The sequence below is a fragment of the Dicentrarchus labrax genome, unplaced genomic scaffold (genome assembly GCF_905237075.1).
Source record: "Dicentrarchus labrax unplaced genomic scaffold, dlabrax2021, whole genome shotgun sequence".
Taxonomy (NCBI): Eukaryota; Metazoa; Chordata; class Actinopteri; family Moronidae; genus Dicentrarchus; species Dicentrarchus labrax.
In genome coordinates, this window is record NW_026136704.1 from 27,424,317 (window position 1) to 27,443,047 (window position 18,731).

General features: G+C 40.6%; 1 protein-coding gene across 2 annotated transcripts; it reads left to right on the forward strand.

Annotated features, from left to right (window-relative positions):
- The first annotated feature begins 411 nt into the window (after positions 1–411).
- zgc:153184 (uncharacterized protein LOC751652 homolog) lies at positions 412–18,318 on the forward strand. 2 transcript variants are annotated; one of them, XM_051396906.1, is made up of 6 exons: positions 412–588; positions 11,481–11,567; positions 11,695–11,766; positions 12,346–12,414; positions 13,286–13,498; positions 14,141–18,318. In XM_051396906.1, exons 1-6 carry the CDS (start codon positions 583–585, stop codon positions 14,543–14,545), a joined length of 852 nt encoding a protein of 283 aa, XP_051252866.1. In that variant the 5' UTR covers positions 412–582; the 3' UTR covers positions 14,546–18,318. The 2 variants fall into 2 exon arrangements, with proteins under 2 accessions (XP_051252866.1, XP_051252865.1); XM_051396905.1 differs by lacking the exon at positions 412–588 and having other exon boundaries at positions 11,445–11,567.
- The last annotated feature ends 413 nt before the right edge of the window (positions 18,319–18,731 follow it).

An 18,731-nucleotide genomic window follows, 5' to 3' on the forward strand; every position in this document is an offset into this window, starting at 1 on the left:
TAAGTGTATGCACTGTCACTGTATCCATCCAATGTTGAAACACTAACAGCTAAATCCCATAAGGAAGACATTCCCAGGATGATCTGCATCAGCCAATGGGGATCCTAATAAAATAAAATCTGATTATATTTACATTGGTTGTAGATGCTCTACACTTTGAGTGTTGGGTTGCACCCGCAGTAAATGTCCAGCTTGCATCTGTTGAACCTACCAACCTACAGGAGAAAAAATACATTTGTATGTATCCCCAGATGTTTAATAATTCAGTGTAACCATCAGATTTTCTCTGCTATGCCTCCAGCATCAGTTCTCCAAATTTTATTTTGAAAGTCTTCAGCAGAAGTAGTATTTTTATCTCAGCTGGCTGAGTTGACAGCGCTGAAAGAGCCAACTGCGCGTAAAAGTTATCCACTCCTCCTTCTCCTCCATGAGGCTGACTTGGCTCCAGATATAAACACAGAGCTGCTCTCTGTCCGCGCTGCGCTCCTCAGTCTCCTCACAACCAGCACGCAGTTTGCTCCCAGAGGCCGAAAAACAGAGAAAAAAAGCAGGAGGGGGACGATCTCTGGCGCATTCCCCAGGATGGAGGTAACAACTATATGACTGAGCGTAGTTTTCTGTCGCAGCTTGTACTTTTAGGCAACTTGAGCAGATGTTTTTTTAACGTTTAGTGTGGTTTGTGTTTGAAATTAAAGTATTACATCATAGGAGCCCAGTGAGAGACTTTATAGCATTTTAATGGTCTTATTACTGTGATATTTCTGGAGGGACTTGAACCTGTCAGTGCAACCATTTAACAAATAACAATATTGCATGTATCAATACACCTATCAAGTATTATGTGCACATGTAGTTGGGTTGGCTACAATAAGAGTTCCCAATGATCTGTACAGTATTTACATCTAAACTTTGATATTATATATGATACAGTATGAATATGAATTGATACTAATAGAAAAGTAATGTTTTATTAATGACAAGTGATCTATTTTATATATTATGTGTGTGGTATAATAGACTGGTTGCACATGCTGTTTGTATGATGTAATTTTAAAAAATGTACTTCTCTTTCCTGAGGGTGTTGTTGTTCTGTTATTAACAAGCACACACACACACACACACACACACACACACACACACCTCTACATGTGGATTCATCAGAAGCAGCAGGATTCTGCACATCTTTGGCTCAGTATATTTGAGCTTCAGGCTGATATTTTTTTAAAGTAGATTTGCAGTAACGACTTCATAGCAAGTAACCATGGTGTCAGAGGAAGGAAATGGAGCTGACAGAACATCTGTCATGAGCCATAGTTTGTGCACTGCGATAAATGTGTGGAGTAAATACCATTAGTCAATTTTCTCCCCTCTGGAAGTCTGCGTTTATTGCGTTTAAGTCAGATTTTTCAGATTATCAGCAATCTCCACCCATCCTGCACTTTAGCTGACAAGCCATGCTTTCTCCTCTCAAAGGCCAAACAGTCCTTTACCCACTTTCACTGAAGCTAGAAAAAAAGGGTGTTTCTTTATGGTACAGGAGGTCTGTCCAAGTCCTTCCACACATGGGTTTTTCCTGCAGGGTTTGCTCGCAGGTTTGTGGCCTCCTCCCTGCAAAACAAGCTGTTCCCTCATACTTTTAACATCATTTGCAAGTATTTCATGTCATGTGGCGAATAGGAAGAGAAACACCCATTTTTTTCCCCACAGCACGTGAGGGAGCACATTAGTAATCTACCACAAAACTTCTTACACCGCTCAACTTTAAGACTCGGATGTGCTTTAGGCCAGTTCAGCTTGGATTTAAGACCTTATTCCTCTTTCCGTGTAGCCAAAATTGAGAGGCCTCTGCCCCCCAGATCTGGAAAAGATGAAAGAATGTTAAAAAAGATAGAGGGGGGACTTTTTTAGGTAAACATTTCTTTTTAATCTGATATGGAATATAGAGTTTATGTGAGATAAAGCTGTTTATGTGAAAAACCTGCACACAGGTTCAGCAGTTATAGGGGAGTCCAGCTTTTTCTGGATGAAGCCTCACAAACACAGCCTAGATTTCACAAGCTCAGTTTTCACTACAAGCTATTAGTCTAGCAAATGATTTAGAGGTTGATGACAATTACCAGCACTGTAATTTAAATTTAGACTGAAAGTTTACTTCTTAACTCCCTGATGTCGGTGCAACAATTACCTAACCAATGCACTCTTATAAATGTAAGCATAGCACAGCGAGTTCACCAAATGTATTTATTCATCGACAGATTTCAGTCAAAATGAAAAAGCCACTGTTATTTTCCAGTCTTAAAACTTGATGTAAAGCCTGTGGACAGCCCACCAGGTTCAGGTGTTTTCAGTCATCTTTGTGTAGTTTCTGGCATTTTGGTGACATCCAAGCAATGCTTATTGAGTCTTGACACATCACGATGAGTAAGGTTAAATTTGTCAGCTGGTTGTGCAAGGGTACATTGCTGCTGTTGAGGGTAAAATTTTAGCTTTGCTCTCAATTTTTTGATTGCTCACTTCCTGTTTACTGCAAACAATAAGCAAACAATCTGACTCCTGAAATTCATTTGGGCAAAATGGATCAGTTCTCCCAGATATATTCTTTTGCAGCCTCTGTTTGACTTCATTTTTGCGTGCTGCATTTTGCCTAAAGCATCTGTAAACAAGTGTTAAAGTCTGTAAAGTAATTTAAACTGCCCCGGCTTTGATGACATCACATATGAGTTTAAATACTGCTGTGTGTTTTTAGCTTTAGGAAAGAGCTGTTCATGTTTGCAAACATTAACTTACATCAACTGCCCCAAGCAAGCCTTAAGGGGAGATTAACGCATGGAAATTGTTCAGTTTTGTGTTTCCTGTGTTGGAAAGTTATTAAGTGGACGAACTTGACATTTTTGCACTTGTGTGTGTGTGTGGGTGTGAGTGTGCATGCACCTGAGGATTTGTACTGTATGTGTGTGTTGGGTTGTGGAGCGGGGGTTTTCCTTTGATGGAAAAACAACACCACAGCTAGAGGAGTGAGTTTTTTTAGGATTGCTTTGCCAACCATATGGTGTGCACATTTATTATGTAATCCATAGTAAAGTTAAGAGACCAATAACACAGGAACCCAGTCTGTACCAGCCAGACATTTGCTAATGAGTCAGTTTTTTCCCCTTTTGCTTTACAAAAGTGTGTCATTTAAATAGTGTTATACCTACTACATGCACTACAGTCATTATCAGCAGCATCGCAGCAAAAAAAAAAGACAGTTCTGTAACATCCTTTGAAGCTTTGTGTGATTATGACACAGGGTAAAAGCATCCACTGGTATTATATGACAGATGCAGTCTGAGCTGTTTGCTGGGGCTGTATATTGAGCTGTATGTGTTTCAGTGCAGGATGAATGGTTCACTCTGTCTTCATAAAACAGACACCAAACTGACCGTGAAACACTGTGGAATGTAAAGCATCAGCATCAAGGAGTGCATACAAAACTTTAGCCCGTTCTGTAAGTCACGCTGTCGTTATGGTTGCTTCCCTGGTCACTGCACAGAGGAGTGTGTAAAAAAATGTATATATAAATGTATGTAGTCCTGGGTTTAAAGGGCTTCTTAGCCATGAAAAGATGAGCTGGATGACGAGCACATGGTGATGATAGGATAAACCACCAGCGTCTCATGTGACTTTCAAAAACTCAGATTCTACTGATGCTTCCTGTTGTGGTTTTTCATAACATCCTGCAAACCACATCGGTCTCTCTAATATTGTTTCTTTTGCATTTTTTTTTTACCTTCTTCCATATATTTGGACTCTGTTGTCTTTTAAAACCACCTTACGCTGCCAAAAATGTCAAAATTGGTTGGAAAACAGAACCAAAGAGCAGGAAGTGCGTATAGTTTTTGGAGAATCCTCGTATTTTTTTTCGGCAATGCAGTCTGCCAGAGTTGAAAGTACTAATTAAAGGGGAAAACTGACTGTTGACTACCATGTGAATAAGTAATAATAAATTATAATCATCATAAAAGCAGCTAAAACTTCTTGTGGCCCCCATTTCTGTTGCGTATCGACAGTTAGCAGCTGTGATGTGTCGCAAAATGTGCAATGTAAACAATGCACATTTCAGAAACTTCAAAATATGGCTTTGCAAATGTTTCATAAGGTAGAAAATGTGTTTGTCGGGCCTGACGGATGCACACAATGTGTTGTGGTTGACAGAATTGAATGTAAAGACAATGTAAAGAAATGAAAACTCAACTAACTTTAATCTGGTTCCGCAACGTTGGGTACCCTGAGGGTAATGATGGTATCAGCTGGAACATTTTTAGCAGCCTAGTACAACCAGAACATATATTTGCTTAAACGAAATAAGCAGGTCATTGTTTTTGGAAAGTGCAGTGTGCGCAGACTTTCTGACCGGATCGTTTCAATTCTCTGCTGAAGATGTGTGTAAGTGCCTGAAGTTAAACTAAAATATCATATTGGTTGTGTTGTCATGTGGAAATGTTTTTCTCTGGTTTGTTGCTTTTATTTACATCTCCATGCTTCTCTTTTAAAGTAATTGTGTGGATCAAATGGTTCATAAAGCCTCATAGTTCCATAGTTGATTTAGCTGCTTTTTATTTTCAGAGTGGTTGTTGTTCTGTTCTTCAATACTGTTCGTATTTGCTGCCATTATAGGCCCTCAAACTATACATGAAGTGTGTTTTTCTCTGACTCCTGCTATCAGGGATGAGGTCCTGCCCCTCTCAGTTTCAGTCTGGAGCAGTGCATGAGGCAGAGAGATAGCTGGGGTGGGAACTACATAAAAGATAGCCAGGAGGACACAGTGATCTGTTATAGAAAAACACACATGCGTTTGGCTTTCAAGGAAGTTATGTCATGAACGGAAACATGTAGACTGAGAGAATTCCTTGATGGTGATTTCAGCTGTCCACAGTACGCAACCTCTGTCCAACTTTAGGTGTACCAGACGAGTGTTTGAGATCTGAGACATGTCAGAACCAACTTCAGGTGGCATTTTACTGCCATCAAAGCTCACAGGGTCTGAACACGCTGGAGAGGTAGCCTTAGTCATGCTTTAAGCTGTCTCAGACATCTGCAGATGATAGTCAGTATAATGTCTACAAATGTGAGATACGTGCAGACTGGTTTTGAGAACAGTGAGGCAGGCAGAGGAAGTGGAGACTCCAAAAAAACAATATCATCATGACTTTATAACTTAATTCCAAATCTCCCTGCAGAACAGTTAACCCATACTGACTGCACCTCCTCGACAACCCTCTTCTGAATTTGGCGTCCAGCCATGCTCTTTATTTCCTTTTTTGGCAGAAAGGAGTGCAAACACAATAAGTGCTGCAAGCTGCTTGCACATTGAAAGTGCCAGTCTTTGTTTTTTACTAAAGGCAGCTGTTTTGATTTGTCACAACCTAATATAGATTAAGAATATAACTGATTCCTTAATCTGTTATAAATAATCTACTATTACAATAGCAATGCAAGAAAATAATGGAAGAAATATGGAGATTTTTAGCTTTGAAGGCAGGTGCACGCTGCAAGTTTCAGCAAGTTAAAAACTCATCAATCTTTTGGAAGGATCGGGTATATGATAGATTAGGAAAAATGTAAAAATCTTTCAAGGGGAATCCAACCAAATCAGACCCGGTGGCAGACATTAAAGTCAGTTTTCTAGCTGTCATCAGTATTAAATTGAGACTGTTTCATAACCAATTAAAACTACTAGTAGGTTTAAAGTGAGTAAACTTTCCACCACACAATGGCACTCCATCGCCCATTGTGTGAACACCTTCCAAACAAGTCACTCCTTATTCCCATAATGCAGCAGACTATTTGATCCTAAAGTATGCAACATCCCAAGTCTGCCATGGATGAATGGATGCCAAACCCTGTGGCGCTGGATCTCTGCAGGAACTACACAACGTTGTAGTGGGGAAGGTGGAGGACTTCACTGAGTGAAGTCATCCCATGTCTGTGCTTCCCAGCCTCCACGTCAACTATTTGATCCACTGTCCAGATGGTTTTTGTAGTCGTGATTGCTGGATCAGAGTGGATGAGAATACCAGAACACCATGTAGAATCCCCAACAGATGCTTATATCAAAGTTTTCTTGCTTAGGCTCAAACATTTGGAGGAAGTGCTGTCTGCAGTGAGCTGTTTACATTTTTTTATATCTTCTCTTACTCCTTCACTCTCCATTGCCCTGCCTTCTCATTGGACAGCAGTTTAGATTATCTTAAGCAGGCCGCAGCAGTTATCATATTGAAATATCACGGTGCATTCCACGAACAGGCCTGGCTCTGTCATCTGTTCTCATATCTTCAGAATTTGCCAGTCGAATTGCAGTTAAACATATCTCAAAAGCCTCTTGGGATCTTGACTCGCTTGTAGTTGCATTCATCACATTAAAGGAAAACATATTTTGGTCATGTGGTCTTTCTTGGGACATATAACTTTATCAGCAGCTTTCTGTTCTCAGGTCATCTGGATTTATTTTCCTTCACCCTGGATGCTTATTGTTTTATTTCATATTCGTTTCCACACCCTACAGTACAAGTCTGTGTCTGCAGAACCACCCATTTCCCTTGAGACGGGGCAGCAATGGCTCGATGATGAGTGTGTTCTCTAATTGAGGGCTTTTCTAGTGTACTTCTACACACACAACTCAAGTGAAAACACAAACACAGTGCCAGTGAGGGCAGTGGAAAAGCGACATATTCAGATGAGGTCCGGTCCAAAAACACATCATGTTTTCCTGGAAAGGCAGTGAGTGAGAAGGTGCCTGTCTGCTCTTTTACCACTTAACAAGTGTAGGCAGAAGGGAGCTGCTCACTGTGGTGGTTTTCCCCGTGGCAGAACATGCTGACTTGTGAAAACAAAGTCTGCAGACTCAAACTGAAGCTATTACGCTTGGTGAGCTTATTGAACAAGATCTCGCTGAACAGCTGTGCTTTGGTGTACTTTATTTATCTTCACTTTCAGAGATTTGCAGTGTGTGGGGCTCACCAGCGTGAGCTTATGAGGATTGAGAGTAAAAGCGGAGTCATTTAGAGAGGGGTTAAAGATCCTCTTTAGACATCATCTTTATCAGCTCCGTGGTAGATTACATGGCCTGTTGCTCTTTGACTGTTGTATCAAGCAGATATGTTAGGATTTACTGAGACTAATATCATGTGCTTCTTCTCCCCTGCCTCTGGAAATAGGAATCACAGGAACAGACAATAGCATGCTTTGTGTGATCTGTTTGTCTCTGTGTTCTCTTTCCACATCTGCCGGTCATACAGTAAACCTCGTGTCTCCATCCACAGCCTGGAAATTAAGGCGCTGGTTGGGATTAACCTTTACTTATCCAAACACAGCTCACTGAGAATGCACACACTTTTACTGCAACGCTCCACTTCACTTTTACACTGAAAACCACAGTATTTCATAGAAGGTTTTTAGGTGTGGTCATGTGGTCGGTGCTGTATTGAAGTTCATTTAAGATCTGCTTTTAGCAACAATGGCTCAAAACAGCTGATTACAGCATTACTATTCAGTAGGGCTGAGTGATATGGTGATATATACCATATGTTGTCTGCACATTTCAAATAATCGATCAATTTTATATTTCTTGTCGTGTAAGGTCGTTGTGGGCAGTGTTGATATTTAATGAGCAGGACTGCGTTATGGTAGTATTGTGGTTTGAAACATTGGTGAATCACTGTGATGAAGTAACTTGATTTGTCAGGCATTTAGAGATATTTCTAATGTGACTATATTAGCATTATTCTAGTGACTAAGGTGGGAAAGAGGCATGCTACACACAGCTAGTTGCATTATCTTACTGGATTAGCCAATTAGGTTTCTTTATATAAATGTTTTTCAGCTGAATTTCTAGATATCCAGTTCATAATTTCAATGTGTATATCACAATAAGGGCTAATTTTGACCGAGAACTATTCATTTGACTGTTATCTGTATATCTATATGCAGTGCCTTTCTGCTCCAACCTAAGCATATGGCTGCAACTGTCATTTCCTGTTCAAGTCATATGGCAAGTAACAAACAGTTTTAGCTTTTCAGTACATTACCCTACTAATTTTGCCTTCTTGGGAGTAAACAATGAACTATCTATCAAATTTAAGTTACAGTAACAGAACTGACTTACGTGACATTTTTGAGTTTTGTGTTAGAATCCAAAGCTTAAAACATTCAAAAAACAAGACAGACAACTGCAATACAGGATTGTTTGCCACTCAGCAGTATTAATGTTATACTCAAGTGCGAACAGTGTGCTGCAGACTGCCCATGGCACCTTCTGTACAGAAGCTCTTTGAGTTTTGGGGGACCCTGCCATATTTTGCCAACTGGCCTAAAGATTCAAACATGTAAATTATTTTATTTATGACACTTAACTTTCCTCTACTACCACTGTTCCCTGGTATGCTAGTTTTTCTACAAGCATAAATAGATTTCTTTGTTTTTTTTGTTTTTGACAATAGCGTGTTAAGTCTTTGCTGTATGTGTAACTGTAAAGCAACATCTAAAGGAGTTTCCACGGAAGTCAGGGTTCAGAAATAGCATGTTTCTTTTTTAGTGTCGACCCAGGCCCGTTTTAGGAAAAACCTTAATCACATGTGTAAGGCGCTGCTTTAAGAAGCTTTTTTTCATCGTTTCCTTGTTTAGACATGCTCAATTGCTCTGTATGCTAGATCACAGTATGTTTCAGATGTGGTCTTGCATATCCAGGGACGCTCTCTCTTAGGAGCTGAGGGGTTACAGAGCAGAGCTGTGATCCAGGCTGCCTACACAGCTCTTGGGGCTTTTTCCCAGGCCAAGAGCCCCAGAAATAGAGTTTGACTTTCTCTCCCCTGCAGTGAACCAAAGTTTCCCACTCTTCCACAGAGCTTAGGGGCCCCAGCTGAGTTAACCATGTGCAAAACTGATAACCAGCTGCCAATACATTCTTTGTATTCCTCCATAATTTGACTATAAACATGAATAAAACTGAATCTGTCACCTTATATACTGTATGCAAAGTACGTATTTTAAGTCAGGGAGGTATACGCATTGACATTATTTTCATTCTACATTAAGAAGCTCATTAAAGATAAGCTCTCGCTGTGAAAAGACGCATGGAAGGATATTAATGAATCTGAAATGACCAAAAATGACTAAAACCAGAAAGTTGTTGAATAGTTAATGCTGTTAAAGCTTTTTCAAATCAGTGCTCACGTTTTATTTAAGTAACTGAATAATCAAAATATGGAAAATATAATCTTTGTTGTACATGACCAAATTCCATTCCCAACCTTATGAGTAAACGTGCTGTGGTGTTTTTGGGGGCTGATAGACATTCCTCCCGTCATTTACTGTAAAGCCGCTATAAGGAACTTTGTGTTCATTCTGGTGGCCCCTGTTTGTCTGATTTTGAGGGGAATCCGACTGAATCCGACCCGGTGCCACTCTGCAACCATAGCGTGAATAACTACATAGAAATAGTCTTGTTTGTTCTATGTAGAGGCGTCAGTATTAAATTGAGACTGTTTCATAAGCAGTTAGAAAGAAGATAGAAAAACTGAAACCTTGATTTTTTTTTCACCCAAAACATCTGAGCAGCAATTTAAACAAACAAAGCCCCACTTCCTTTGCCTGTGCTGTTGTGACTAGTATGGCGCTCCGATGGAGGCATTTGTTTTTGAAGGACAGGAAAGAGTTAAACAATTAGAGGTTACAAAATAATGGTGTGGAGAGTGGGTGGTCCCTGATGATTACTATTTATCACGGATGAGAAGAGAGAACTCAGGAAAAGGGTTGGGATGTGGATTAGGACACATAGACGGCACAGAGAAGCGTAAGCAGAGGCACTTCGGGGCTAGCTGATGCTGTAATACATTTGGGTGGAGGCAGCAAGGTGGTGAGGTCATGTTGAGAACAAGGGGAAAAAGGAAAATAAAGCGGGTGATTAAATTGTGGAATGTGTGTATCTGTGAAGCTTGGGAGATCCATGTTTCCATGGGCCACGGCTCAAACTGTGCAGAGAGCGAGTGTGCACACCCAGGAAATGTGACAGAATTGGCAGCTGCGAGGAGAGGCATTAGCTTTTTAGTGGTTAATAAAAGTAGGATGGAAATGAGATGTAGTATGAAAGCCAGAAAGAGAAAGGGCGGAGAACCACAAGCACTGACTGTACAATGCAAATCATTAAATGGTGACCCTGGAGCTCAGGCAGCCGTCATGATGTAAACAAATGTCTCGGCCCATGCACAGCCCGAATGCATGGCGCAAAAATGACTAGAACCTGCACAAACAAAATAATACTGGAGTGTTGTTTTCAAGGCTTACGTTTGTGCACATTCCAGCCCGCAGCCATCAGCCAACTTATCACTTACGGCACAGATATGTGGAGTGAGTTAATGGTCATCAAAAGGGAGCGTGGAGGAGGGAAGTTTAGCAATCAGCTTGGGAATAGTGGGAGAGACTGCAAGTAAAGGAGCCAAGCAGTGATAACAGTGTGAGGCAGCAAGGACAGGTCCCTCCTGTCACAGGCTGCTGCTGATGTTGAACAGCTGTGGAGAGAGGGGCTCACTTCCTGCGTCCTAACCCACAAAATATGCTTTCAAAGGGGAAGAGATGAGTTTGTTCAGCGCTGAACCCAAGACACTGATGGAGTCAGGGTTTTGCTGTGTTTCTCAATCCGTCTGCCTTTTCCTGTTGAGAAGAGGGAACTGAAACATGTTCTTTATCTTAGAACATCTCCTCGCTCAGCTGCGGAATGGCTCTCAGCAGAAGCCATGCTTAATGAGAATGTATTTTTCTTTTAGCCGTCTTTGTTCAGCAAGTCACTGCCCTAAATAACATCATTCAGTTTTAGTGCCTCATTAAACAGGGCAAAGGCCTGCCATGCATATATCTTAGAATTCATTAAAATTGACATTCTGTTTCAAAGTTATAACAAACAAACAAACAACTTATCAGATCAGATCAACAGGATCAAAAATGTGTTGTTAGTAACACATTTATACAAAATTGTTTGGCTTGCTGTGACTGAATTGTGGTCCAATGCTATTTATATATTTGTAAATGTTCAAATCTCATCATCTAAATGAAGATGCACATTTAATATGCAAGGGCAAAAGCAAGCTTGTCCAAGTCAAATCAGTTGTATGCCTTAGTTGTATGAGATTTAAATAGTCATTATAAATACAACCATTGGCCTCATGTAGGGCATTAATGTTTTCTAATCTATTTGAGCAGGGGTTCTGATAGTGCTCAGACCTCAAGCTGTATTTCCACTTTGAATGGATGCGCTGTGGCAGTTAGTAGGAAGTGAAAAAAGCAAGGGCATGCAAAAAATCCTTCAAAGAAAATGTGTTTATCTGGTACACTCTTATATTTCCCATATAGCGTCTTAACCAGCAATGCCCTCAACTCATGGGAAGAATTACTGAATTTTAAGATGCAAGCAATATATCACATACTGTATGTTTGTCTTTCTTTTCCAGGAGGATTCTCCATCCAAGCCATCTGTGGCTGAGCTGGCTGGAAGGTTCAAAGGTCATATTCTACCAATGCCCACCTCAAATGATGAGGTATTTCATTTATATATTACTGTATCCATAAAAAAATATACAAAACCGTGTGGTTAGCTCCGTAGGAGTACATCACTGCATATAGCTTGTGATTATATTTGCAATTTCTCCTCATTTCTGTTTGTAGTTACGATTTCGAAGACGACCTCCATGTTCCCTAAAGTTGCAAAATCCAAAAGATGATAACGAAGAATCAGATGTAAGTTATTTTGTTCCTCTACTAACCCATGTGCTACAAATCAAGTCTTTTTGATATACAAAGGTGGTCTCCTGAAAACAGACTTGGATTTGTTTACTGTACGTTTTCATTGCAACCTCACAATTTCAACACAGTACACAGTGCACTGTTGCCAAATCGGCCGTTTATGTGTTTCTTCTTCGTCCTAAAACATTGGAAAAGTTATGTTTTTCTGCTGTTTTTTCTTCCAGTGAAATTACTTCACTAACCACACAAACTTTTATTTGCGTTATGTTAAAATGTTGAAAGCACCAAGCGCGACAAAAGTGCAAAAATGCATAAATCAGAAGCATGTACAACAAAATGTTATTTGTAAGTTGTTTTATTTATTAAACACTATTTAATATACGTATATTGTATGTATATTAATCGAATACTTACCGGAACATGGGCTTATATCACCATCATCACTCTGCTGTATAATGACAGTATATATACACAAAATGCCAGTATTAGCTTTCCATGTTTCAAATGAGGGGTTGTGATCATTTTGTTAATTTGTCTTTTCATTAACTCCAGTTTGGCTGTGTTCTTTTGCAGAAAACAGTTGTCTCTCCAAATCCTTTTAAAATCAAGATGAAGAACTCCCCTATCATTGAGAAACTTCAGGTAAATGCACCTTGCAACATTTGAATGTTTTGTAAGGGAAATAGGAAACAAAATAAGTACTAGCTCACCAATGATGTGTTATTGTAGGATGTAGTGTACGGGCGGAAGTTGTCAGGAGTCTGTATAGTTAGGAGACTATAAGAAAATATTTAAAGCATCACTGCCACCCACTGTTCAGTTGACACTGGTGCCTGAGCTGCTTGCATGCTGAGAAAAAGGGGAAGGGCTTGTCCCTGATGCCACAATCGGCTCAGATTAATGATCTAATGGGATCATGGGCCACCTAGGCTCTAGATGAGGCTCGGCTTGTCACCACCGTTCCTTTAGATAGCAGTTCACACGGTGGGCAGCCATGGGACAAAAGGGCTGCCGCTTCTCCCTCTTCCTCTTCTCCCCAGTGCAGGTAGGATACTCTCCTCTGAACCTGAACAGTGGCTTGAGATTTTATGTACTTCAGATGTCAGAGTGATATGACAGGTGTTGTTCTTAAAAATGTCATTATGTACTTCTAGCAGGTGAGCTTTCAAAGTCTTTACCTCTGTAATACTTATCATCACACCCTTTAAATGTCATTTTTTAAACATTTTACAAACTGCTTTGTGACTAGACAAACGATCGCTTCTTAGTTTTTACTTTTTATCTATATACACCTTTATATTTTATATAAGTAATGCCGCTGTTCTTCTATCTATCTTTTTACTATCTTTTCCACACTTACTTATATTTCATTATGAATGACTCTCATGTTGAATTTCACCTGGCTCACTCTCTGACACGATCATAGGTTGATTAATTAATAAAGTTTTGTTTAAAGACAATGCACTAAAGAGATTATAGTGTCCAGGCTTCAGGATCTTCCTTCCCCCTGCAGGCCAATCTTGCTTTGTCACCCACTGCTCTGCTGCCTTCACCCAAGAGTCCTGAGGCGAAGCTCCAGCCGGCACTGTTGTCCCCCACCACACCCTGCAGCCCGGTGAGCCCCCTGAGCCCCACCTTGCGGCCCTCACATCAGTCGAGTGAAGAAGAGGATGGCGTCAGCTTCAGTAACCCTCCTGAAGGCACCCCGCTGCCGAGCTTCAACAAGGTAAACATTTGGACCCGTGCAAAGCTGCACATTAGCATGGACAAATAGATCTATTTGTTACATCTCCTTATAATGCAATTGGATTAGTTTTGCCGTATTACTGTAATCATGTTGAAGACCGTGACTTTCAGAGTGACAAAAAGCCTAGCTCATACTCTTCATATATTTGTGTGGGCTTCTGAGTTCTGAGTCATTAAATGACAAACATGAGCCGCTGTCACATTGAGGACCCTGAAGTGTTTCTCATGCTATTTGCTGAGTGAGCTGTGACGTCACAGCCAGGCACATGGTCAACGTCCCCGTTGACGTGTTTTCTCAGTGGGTGTTCTGCATCTTCTGTTTAAGCAGGCCTTGGATAAGCTGGAGCAAGATGTAGTGCATGAGATCTGCTGGAGGGGGGATTGAAGATTTAATCCCCTTAGCCTAGTTAAGAGTCTCTAGGTACCATTTTGTGCAGTGCTCTCACGCATGTGCTGATTAGACTTGGACACTTACCAGGAATAATTTGATGATACAAATTAATTGATATTGAATATAGAGTCTTAGCTGTCCTATAGATCTCAGTTGCCTTGATTTTTTTTTTTTTTGTTTAAAGACATGATGTAAATTCCCTGCTGACTCTTACCCATCATTTCCACACAGACTCGTGCGCGGCTATCATTCAAGAGGCGCCCACCCACGAGACAGCACAGGAGGTCAGCTGGAGAGGAGGCGGGAGCCTTCGGGACAGCTCTGTCCCCATGTGAACTGTACAGCCCAAAAGAAAATGGGGACAAGGAGCAGGTTTTCGACAGCCCGGCAGAGGATAGTGGACAGCCGGCCAGTCTGAAGACAGCTGAAGAGAAGGACAGGGACTGTGAAATAACAGAGGATGGGGTAGCAAAGAGTGACCCAGACAACAGGGATCCGAAGGAGGAACAGGAAGCAGAACAAGCCCAGAACTTGGAGACTCTGGAGGAGGAACAGCAGGCTTCAGAGCCTTGCCCTGACAAGCAGATAGAGGGTGATGTTGACACAGAAGAGGGTCAGGAGGAGATGGCTCAGTAGGAAGACCAAGGGGGAAATGGCCGGGTGTGAGCTGTGAATGTTTAAAGGAAAAGCAAATGTATTAATAACTTATTCAGTTTCTTTAGAGAACTGAATAAGAGAAAAATACTCCTCCGAAAAAGATTTGTTTTAAAGAAAAAAAACCTGTTTTTAAATGTCTTGGTACCTGCTCTGTTTTAAGTCCCTCTGTCGCCCTCTCCTGGCCATCTATATAGAACAGGTCTATAAACACTGGAGGGTTATGAGAAGCAGCTGTTCTCTGCACATGCAAATAAGCTGTTGATAATGTCTCCATTATCAGGCATGATACTGAGTCTGCATGACCAGACTCCTGTCTTTATGATTAATCTAAGTCTCTGTCGTGTAAACAGGACTTTGGAAATACTGAACGCTGGGTTGACAAAAGGCAAAAATATTAGACTTCACATATATGTTAGCACACATAGAAAAATGGTCTGACATACCAAATCACGATTACTTTAGGTTGAAATGATGTAATTTGCTTATATAGCTTTCTTTTCATGTATGTTGGTCTACTTCTGCTTGTCTTTTATTTTGTATACTATTTTGTATACTACAAAATATTTTAAATCACAGAGCTACTATGGAGGGGCTCAGGTCCTCAGCAGTTATGCACAGAAATGTTAAGAAAATAAACAGGCTCCTTCTTAGGTAAGAAAAGAGTTGACATTGACATGTGTTTGGTCAAATGTGTGGGTAAAAGGAACCAATATGAGTCAGTATTGATGGATTATAATTTTTGGTAGACCTATCAGTAAATAGTCCATGCTGTGTATCGTCTCCTGAAACAAATGTTTGCGATGGTCAATGCTTAACACCCTGGACAGGCTTCAGTTAGATTAATCCCAAAAAGTGTGATTATGTATGGTCTTGAAAAGGCCCTGCACACCTACGCAATACCCACACAGGAGATTTAATAGTTTTCTCTCTTCTCAGCGCTTTGTCTGTATGTTGCTGAGCCCCTGTCGCTGGAGCACCAGCAGGGAGAGATTCCAGTTTTTTATGTCCTGACAGTTAGGCTGAGCGAGCATTACCGCATTAAAAGAGCCCCGCAGGTGTGTCTTAATACATAACGTTACCCATTTTGTAGCGATAGGCCCATTATCAAGCATTTTGAGGTAATCAACGTTGGCAGATGTCTGCGCTCACGAGGCTGATGAAAAGAAAATGTCTTTAGATCTATCTGCAGGCAGCCTCGTCAGCGTAGCTGCTGTGAACGTCGTTAGCGCTCCCCTTGTGAGTTCTGGGAAGGTGGTGAAAAAGTTGGTTTCGAGCCCTTTACTATAACTGTAATGCATCCTGCTGTACACATACCCCTTAATTTCCTTTAGAATAGATGAGAAGTGAATTTTCTGTTTTGATATCAGCATATATATTGGCCGTCGGCAGCCCTGGTCTCTCTCAGCATCGGTCGACCACTACCATTTTGTTCATTCAGTGGCAGCTGATTAAAAATGTTAATTTATTAGCTCTTATTTAAAATACAGAGTGGCTGGAATAGTTGTTCAAAACTGAATGGAGCATTTTGGTATATTTGCCATCAAATTCAAGAGATGCAAATTTTTAATTAATTCAATATGCGCCTTGGTGGGGTTTATTTTAGTTCTCAAGTGAAATGAAGTCATGAAGTGAAATAAATCAGACTAGAATGAGTTTCTTACACATTCACTGTTTTGATTTGTTTAATTTATGTTAAAGGAGGCAAAGGTTGTGTGACAGTTGGTGTTTGAGGTAATAATAATATCAATAATAATTTATTATTTATATGCCATTTATTCACAGTCAAGGCCGAAATTATTCATACCCCTGGCAAATTTTGACTTACAGTTACTTTTACTCAACCAGCAAGTTTTATTTTGACCAGAAATGACACAGGCTTCTCCCAAAAGATAATAAGATGATGTACAAGAGGCATCATTGTGGGAAAAAAAATGTCTCAGCTTTATTTACATTTGAACAAAAATGAGGAAGGCCAAAATTAGTCATACCCTTTGCAAACTGTCACAGTCTTTGGGAAAATCCAAAGTTCTATACCATTCCAAATAGTCCAAGCTGTTCTAAAGCATCCTAATTACCCTGATTCATTGGGAACAGCAGTTTTAATCAACTCAACAGGTGAAAAACAGCAATTCTCTGCAGTTGGTTTGTGGACAGTAATGGCTAAGACAAAGGAGCTCACTGAGGACCTGCGGCTGCGCATTGTGGCTGCTCACAAGTCAGGAAAGGGCTATAAGGCCATATCTAAATGTTTTCAAGTTCCAGTGGCTACAGTGCAAAGTATTATTAAAAAATAACAGACGTTCCGCACTGTGGGAAATCTCAGAGGACTTGGTCGGAAGCCAAAAGTGACACCTGTGCTGGCCAGGAGGATAGTGAGAGAGGTGAAAAAGATCACCACTAAGGCCATCCTGGTGAATCTGGGCTCTGCTGGAGGCAATGTCTCAAGGCAGACAGTCCAACGGACACTGCACACTGCTGGGTTCCACGGACGCAGACCAAGGAGGACGCCACTTCTCCACATGCTCATCTGGACAAAGAAGAAGTTTTCTGAGTTCTTCTGTTTTATGGTCAGATGAAACAAAAATTGAATTGTTTGGCCACAATGATGTATCCTTCATTTGGCGTAAAAAAGGAGAAGCCTTCAACCCTAAGAACACCATCCCCACTGACAAACATGGTGGTGGGAACCTAATGCTTTGGCGGTGTTTTTCAGCCAATGGACATGGGAACCTAATCACAGTAAACGGCACCATGAAAAAAGAGCAATACATCAAGATGCTCCACAACAACATCAGGCAGTCTGCAGAGAAACTTGGCCTTGGGGCACCAGTGGACATTTCAGCACAACAACGACCCAAAACACACAGCGAAAGTGGTGAAGAAATGGTTAGCGGACAAAAACATAAATGTTTTGCAGTGGCCCAGCCAGAGTCCTGACTTGAATCCAATTGAGAATCTGTGGAGGGAGCTAAAGATCAGGGTGATGGCAAGGAGACCCTCCAACCTGAAAGAGTTGGAGCTCTTGGCTAAAGATGAATGGGCAAAAATACCAGTGGAGACATTCAAAAAGCTGGTCAGCAATTATAGGAAGCCTTTGATTGCTGTAATAGCCAATAAAGGCTTTTTTATTGACTATTGAGAAGGGTATGAATAATTTTGGACATGCCACTTTTTGTTCAAATGTAAATAAAAGCTAAGAATTATTTTTTTCTCCCCACAATGATGCCTCTTGTACATCGTCTTATCTTCTGGGAGACGCCTGTGTCATTTCCAATCAAGAAAAAACTTGCTGGTTGACTAAAAGTAACTTTAAGGCAAAATTTGCCAGGGGTATAAATAATTTCGGGCTTGACTGTATATTGAAATATTCATCGATCTGTGACCCCAGACTCATTCAAAGACTTCAAGGCTGAAACACAGATCTCCCCTAACCCTAGACCCTGTTAGGGTGGGACAAATTGCACCTTGATAATTCTTATTAGTACATGGATTCACATATTTTTGCACTGTAATTCTGTCCACTTTCAACCTGAGCAGAGGTCTGTTCAGAATAACCAAAGGCCAAATTATATTCTATTAAACATTAAGCATATTCAATTATTTTTAAAGGAATGGCAAAGGAGTATTTATAAAATTACATTTCTTTAATATCACTATGTATGATCTGATTTGTTTTGGACAGTGTGCCTGTTCGTGAGGGCATTATTATGAAAACCTAGTAAAAGTTTTATTAAAGCAACATTATGTAAGAATTGGTATTTTTTTTTTTACAACTTGGTACCCCTACAGTTTCACCACCGGCTCCAACCAGGACTACTCTACCTCAACTTGTTTGATTGATTTACATTTCCTTGTGGGCAGAAAGCCTTTGGATTAAAGTAACCACAGACTGCTGATCGCAGCTACAGTTAGCAGCGGTTTAAGAACAGTTATTTTCCAAGCTACTGTAGCTGTCATATATCACTCGTGTGAGTGTGGAACAGGTTGGACGTGTATTAAAAAATACCAAACTTGCCTCTTAGTTGATGACCCATCATTGGTGGTGTTTAACGTAAGGCCGTAAAGCATCACGCATTTCTCGCAGGCGTTCAGGGCGCCAAGTGTGAATGAAAGAGGCACCGTTCTCCCCATTACATGGTATATGTGTGCCACCAAAAAAGATTTT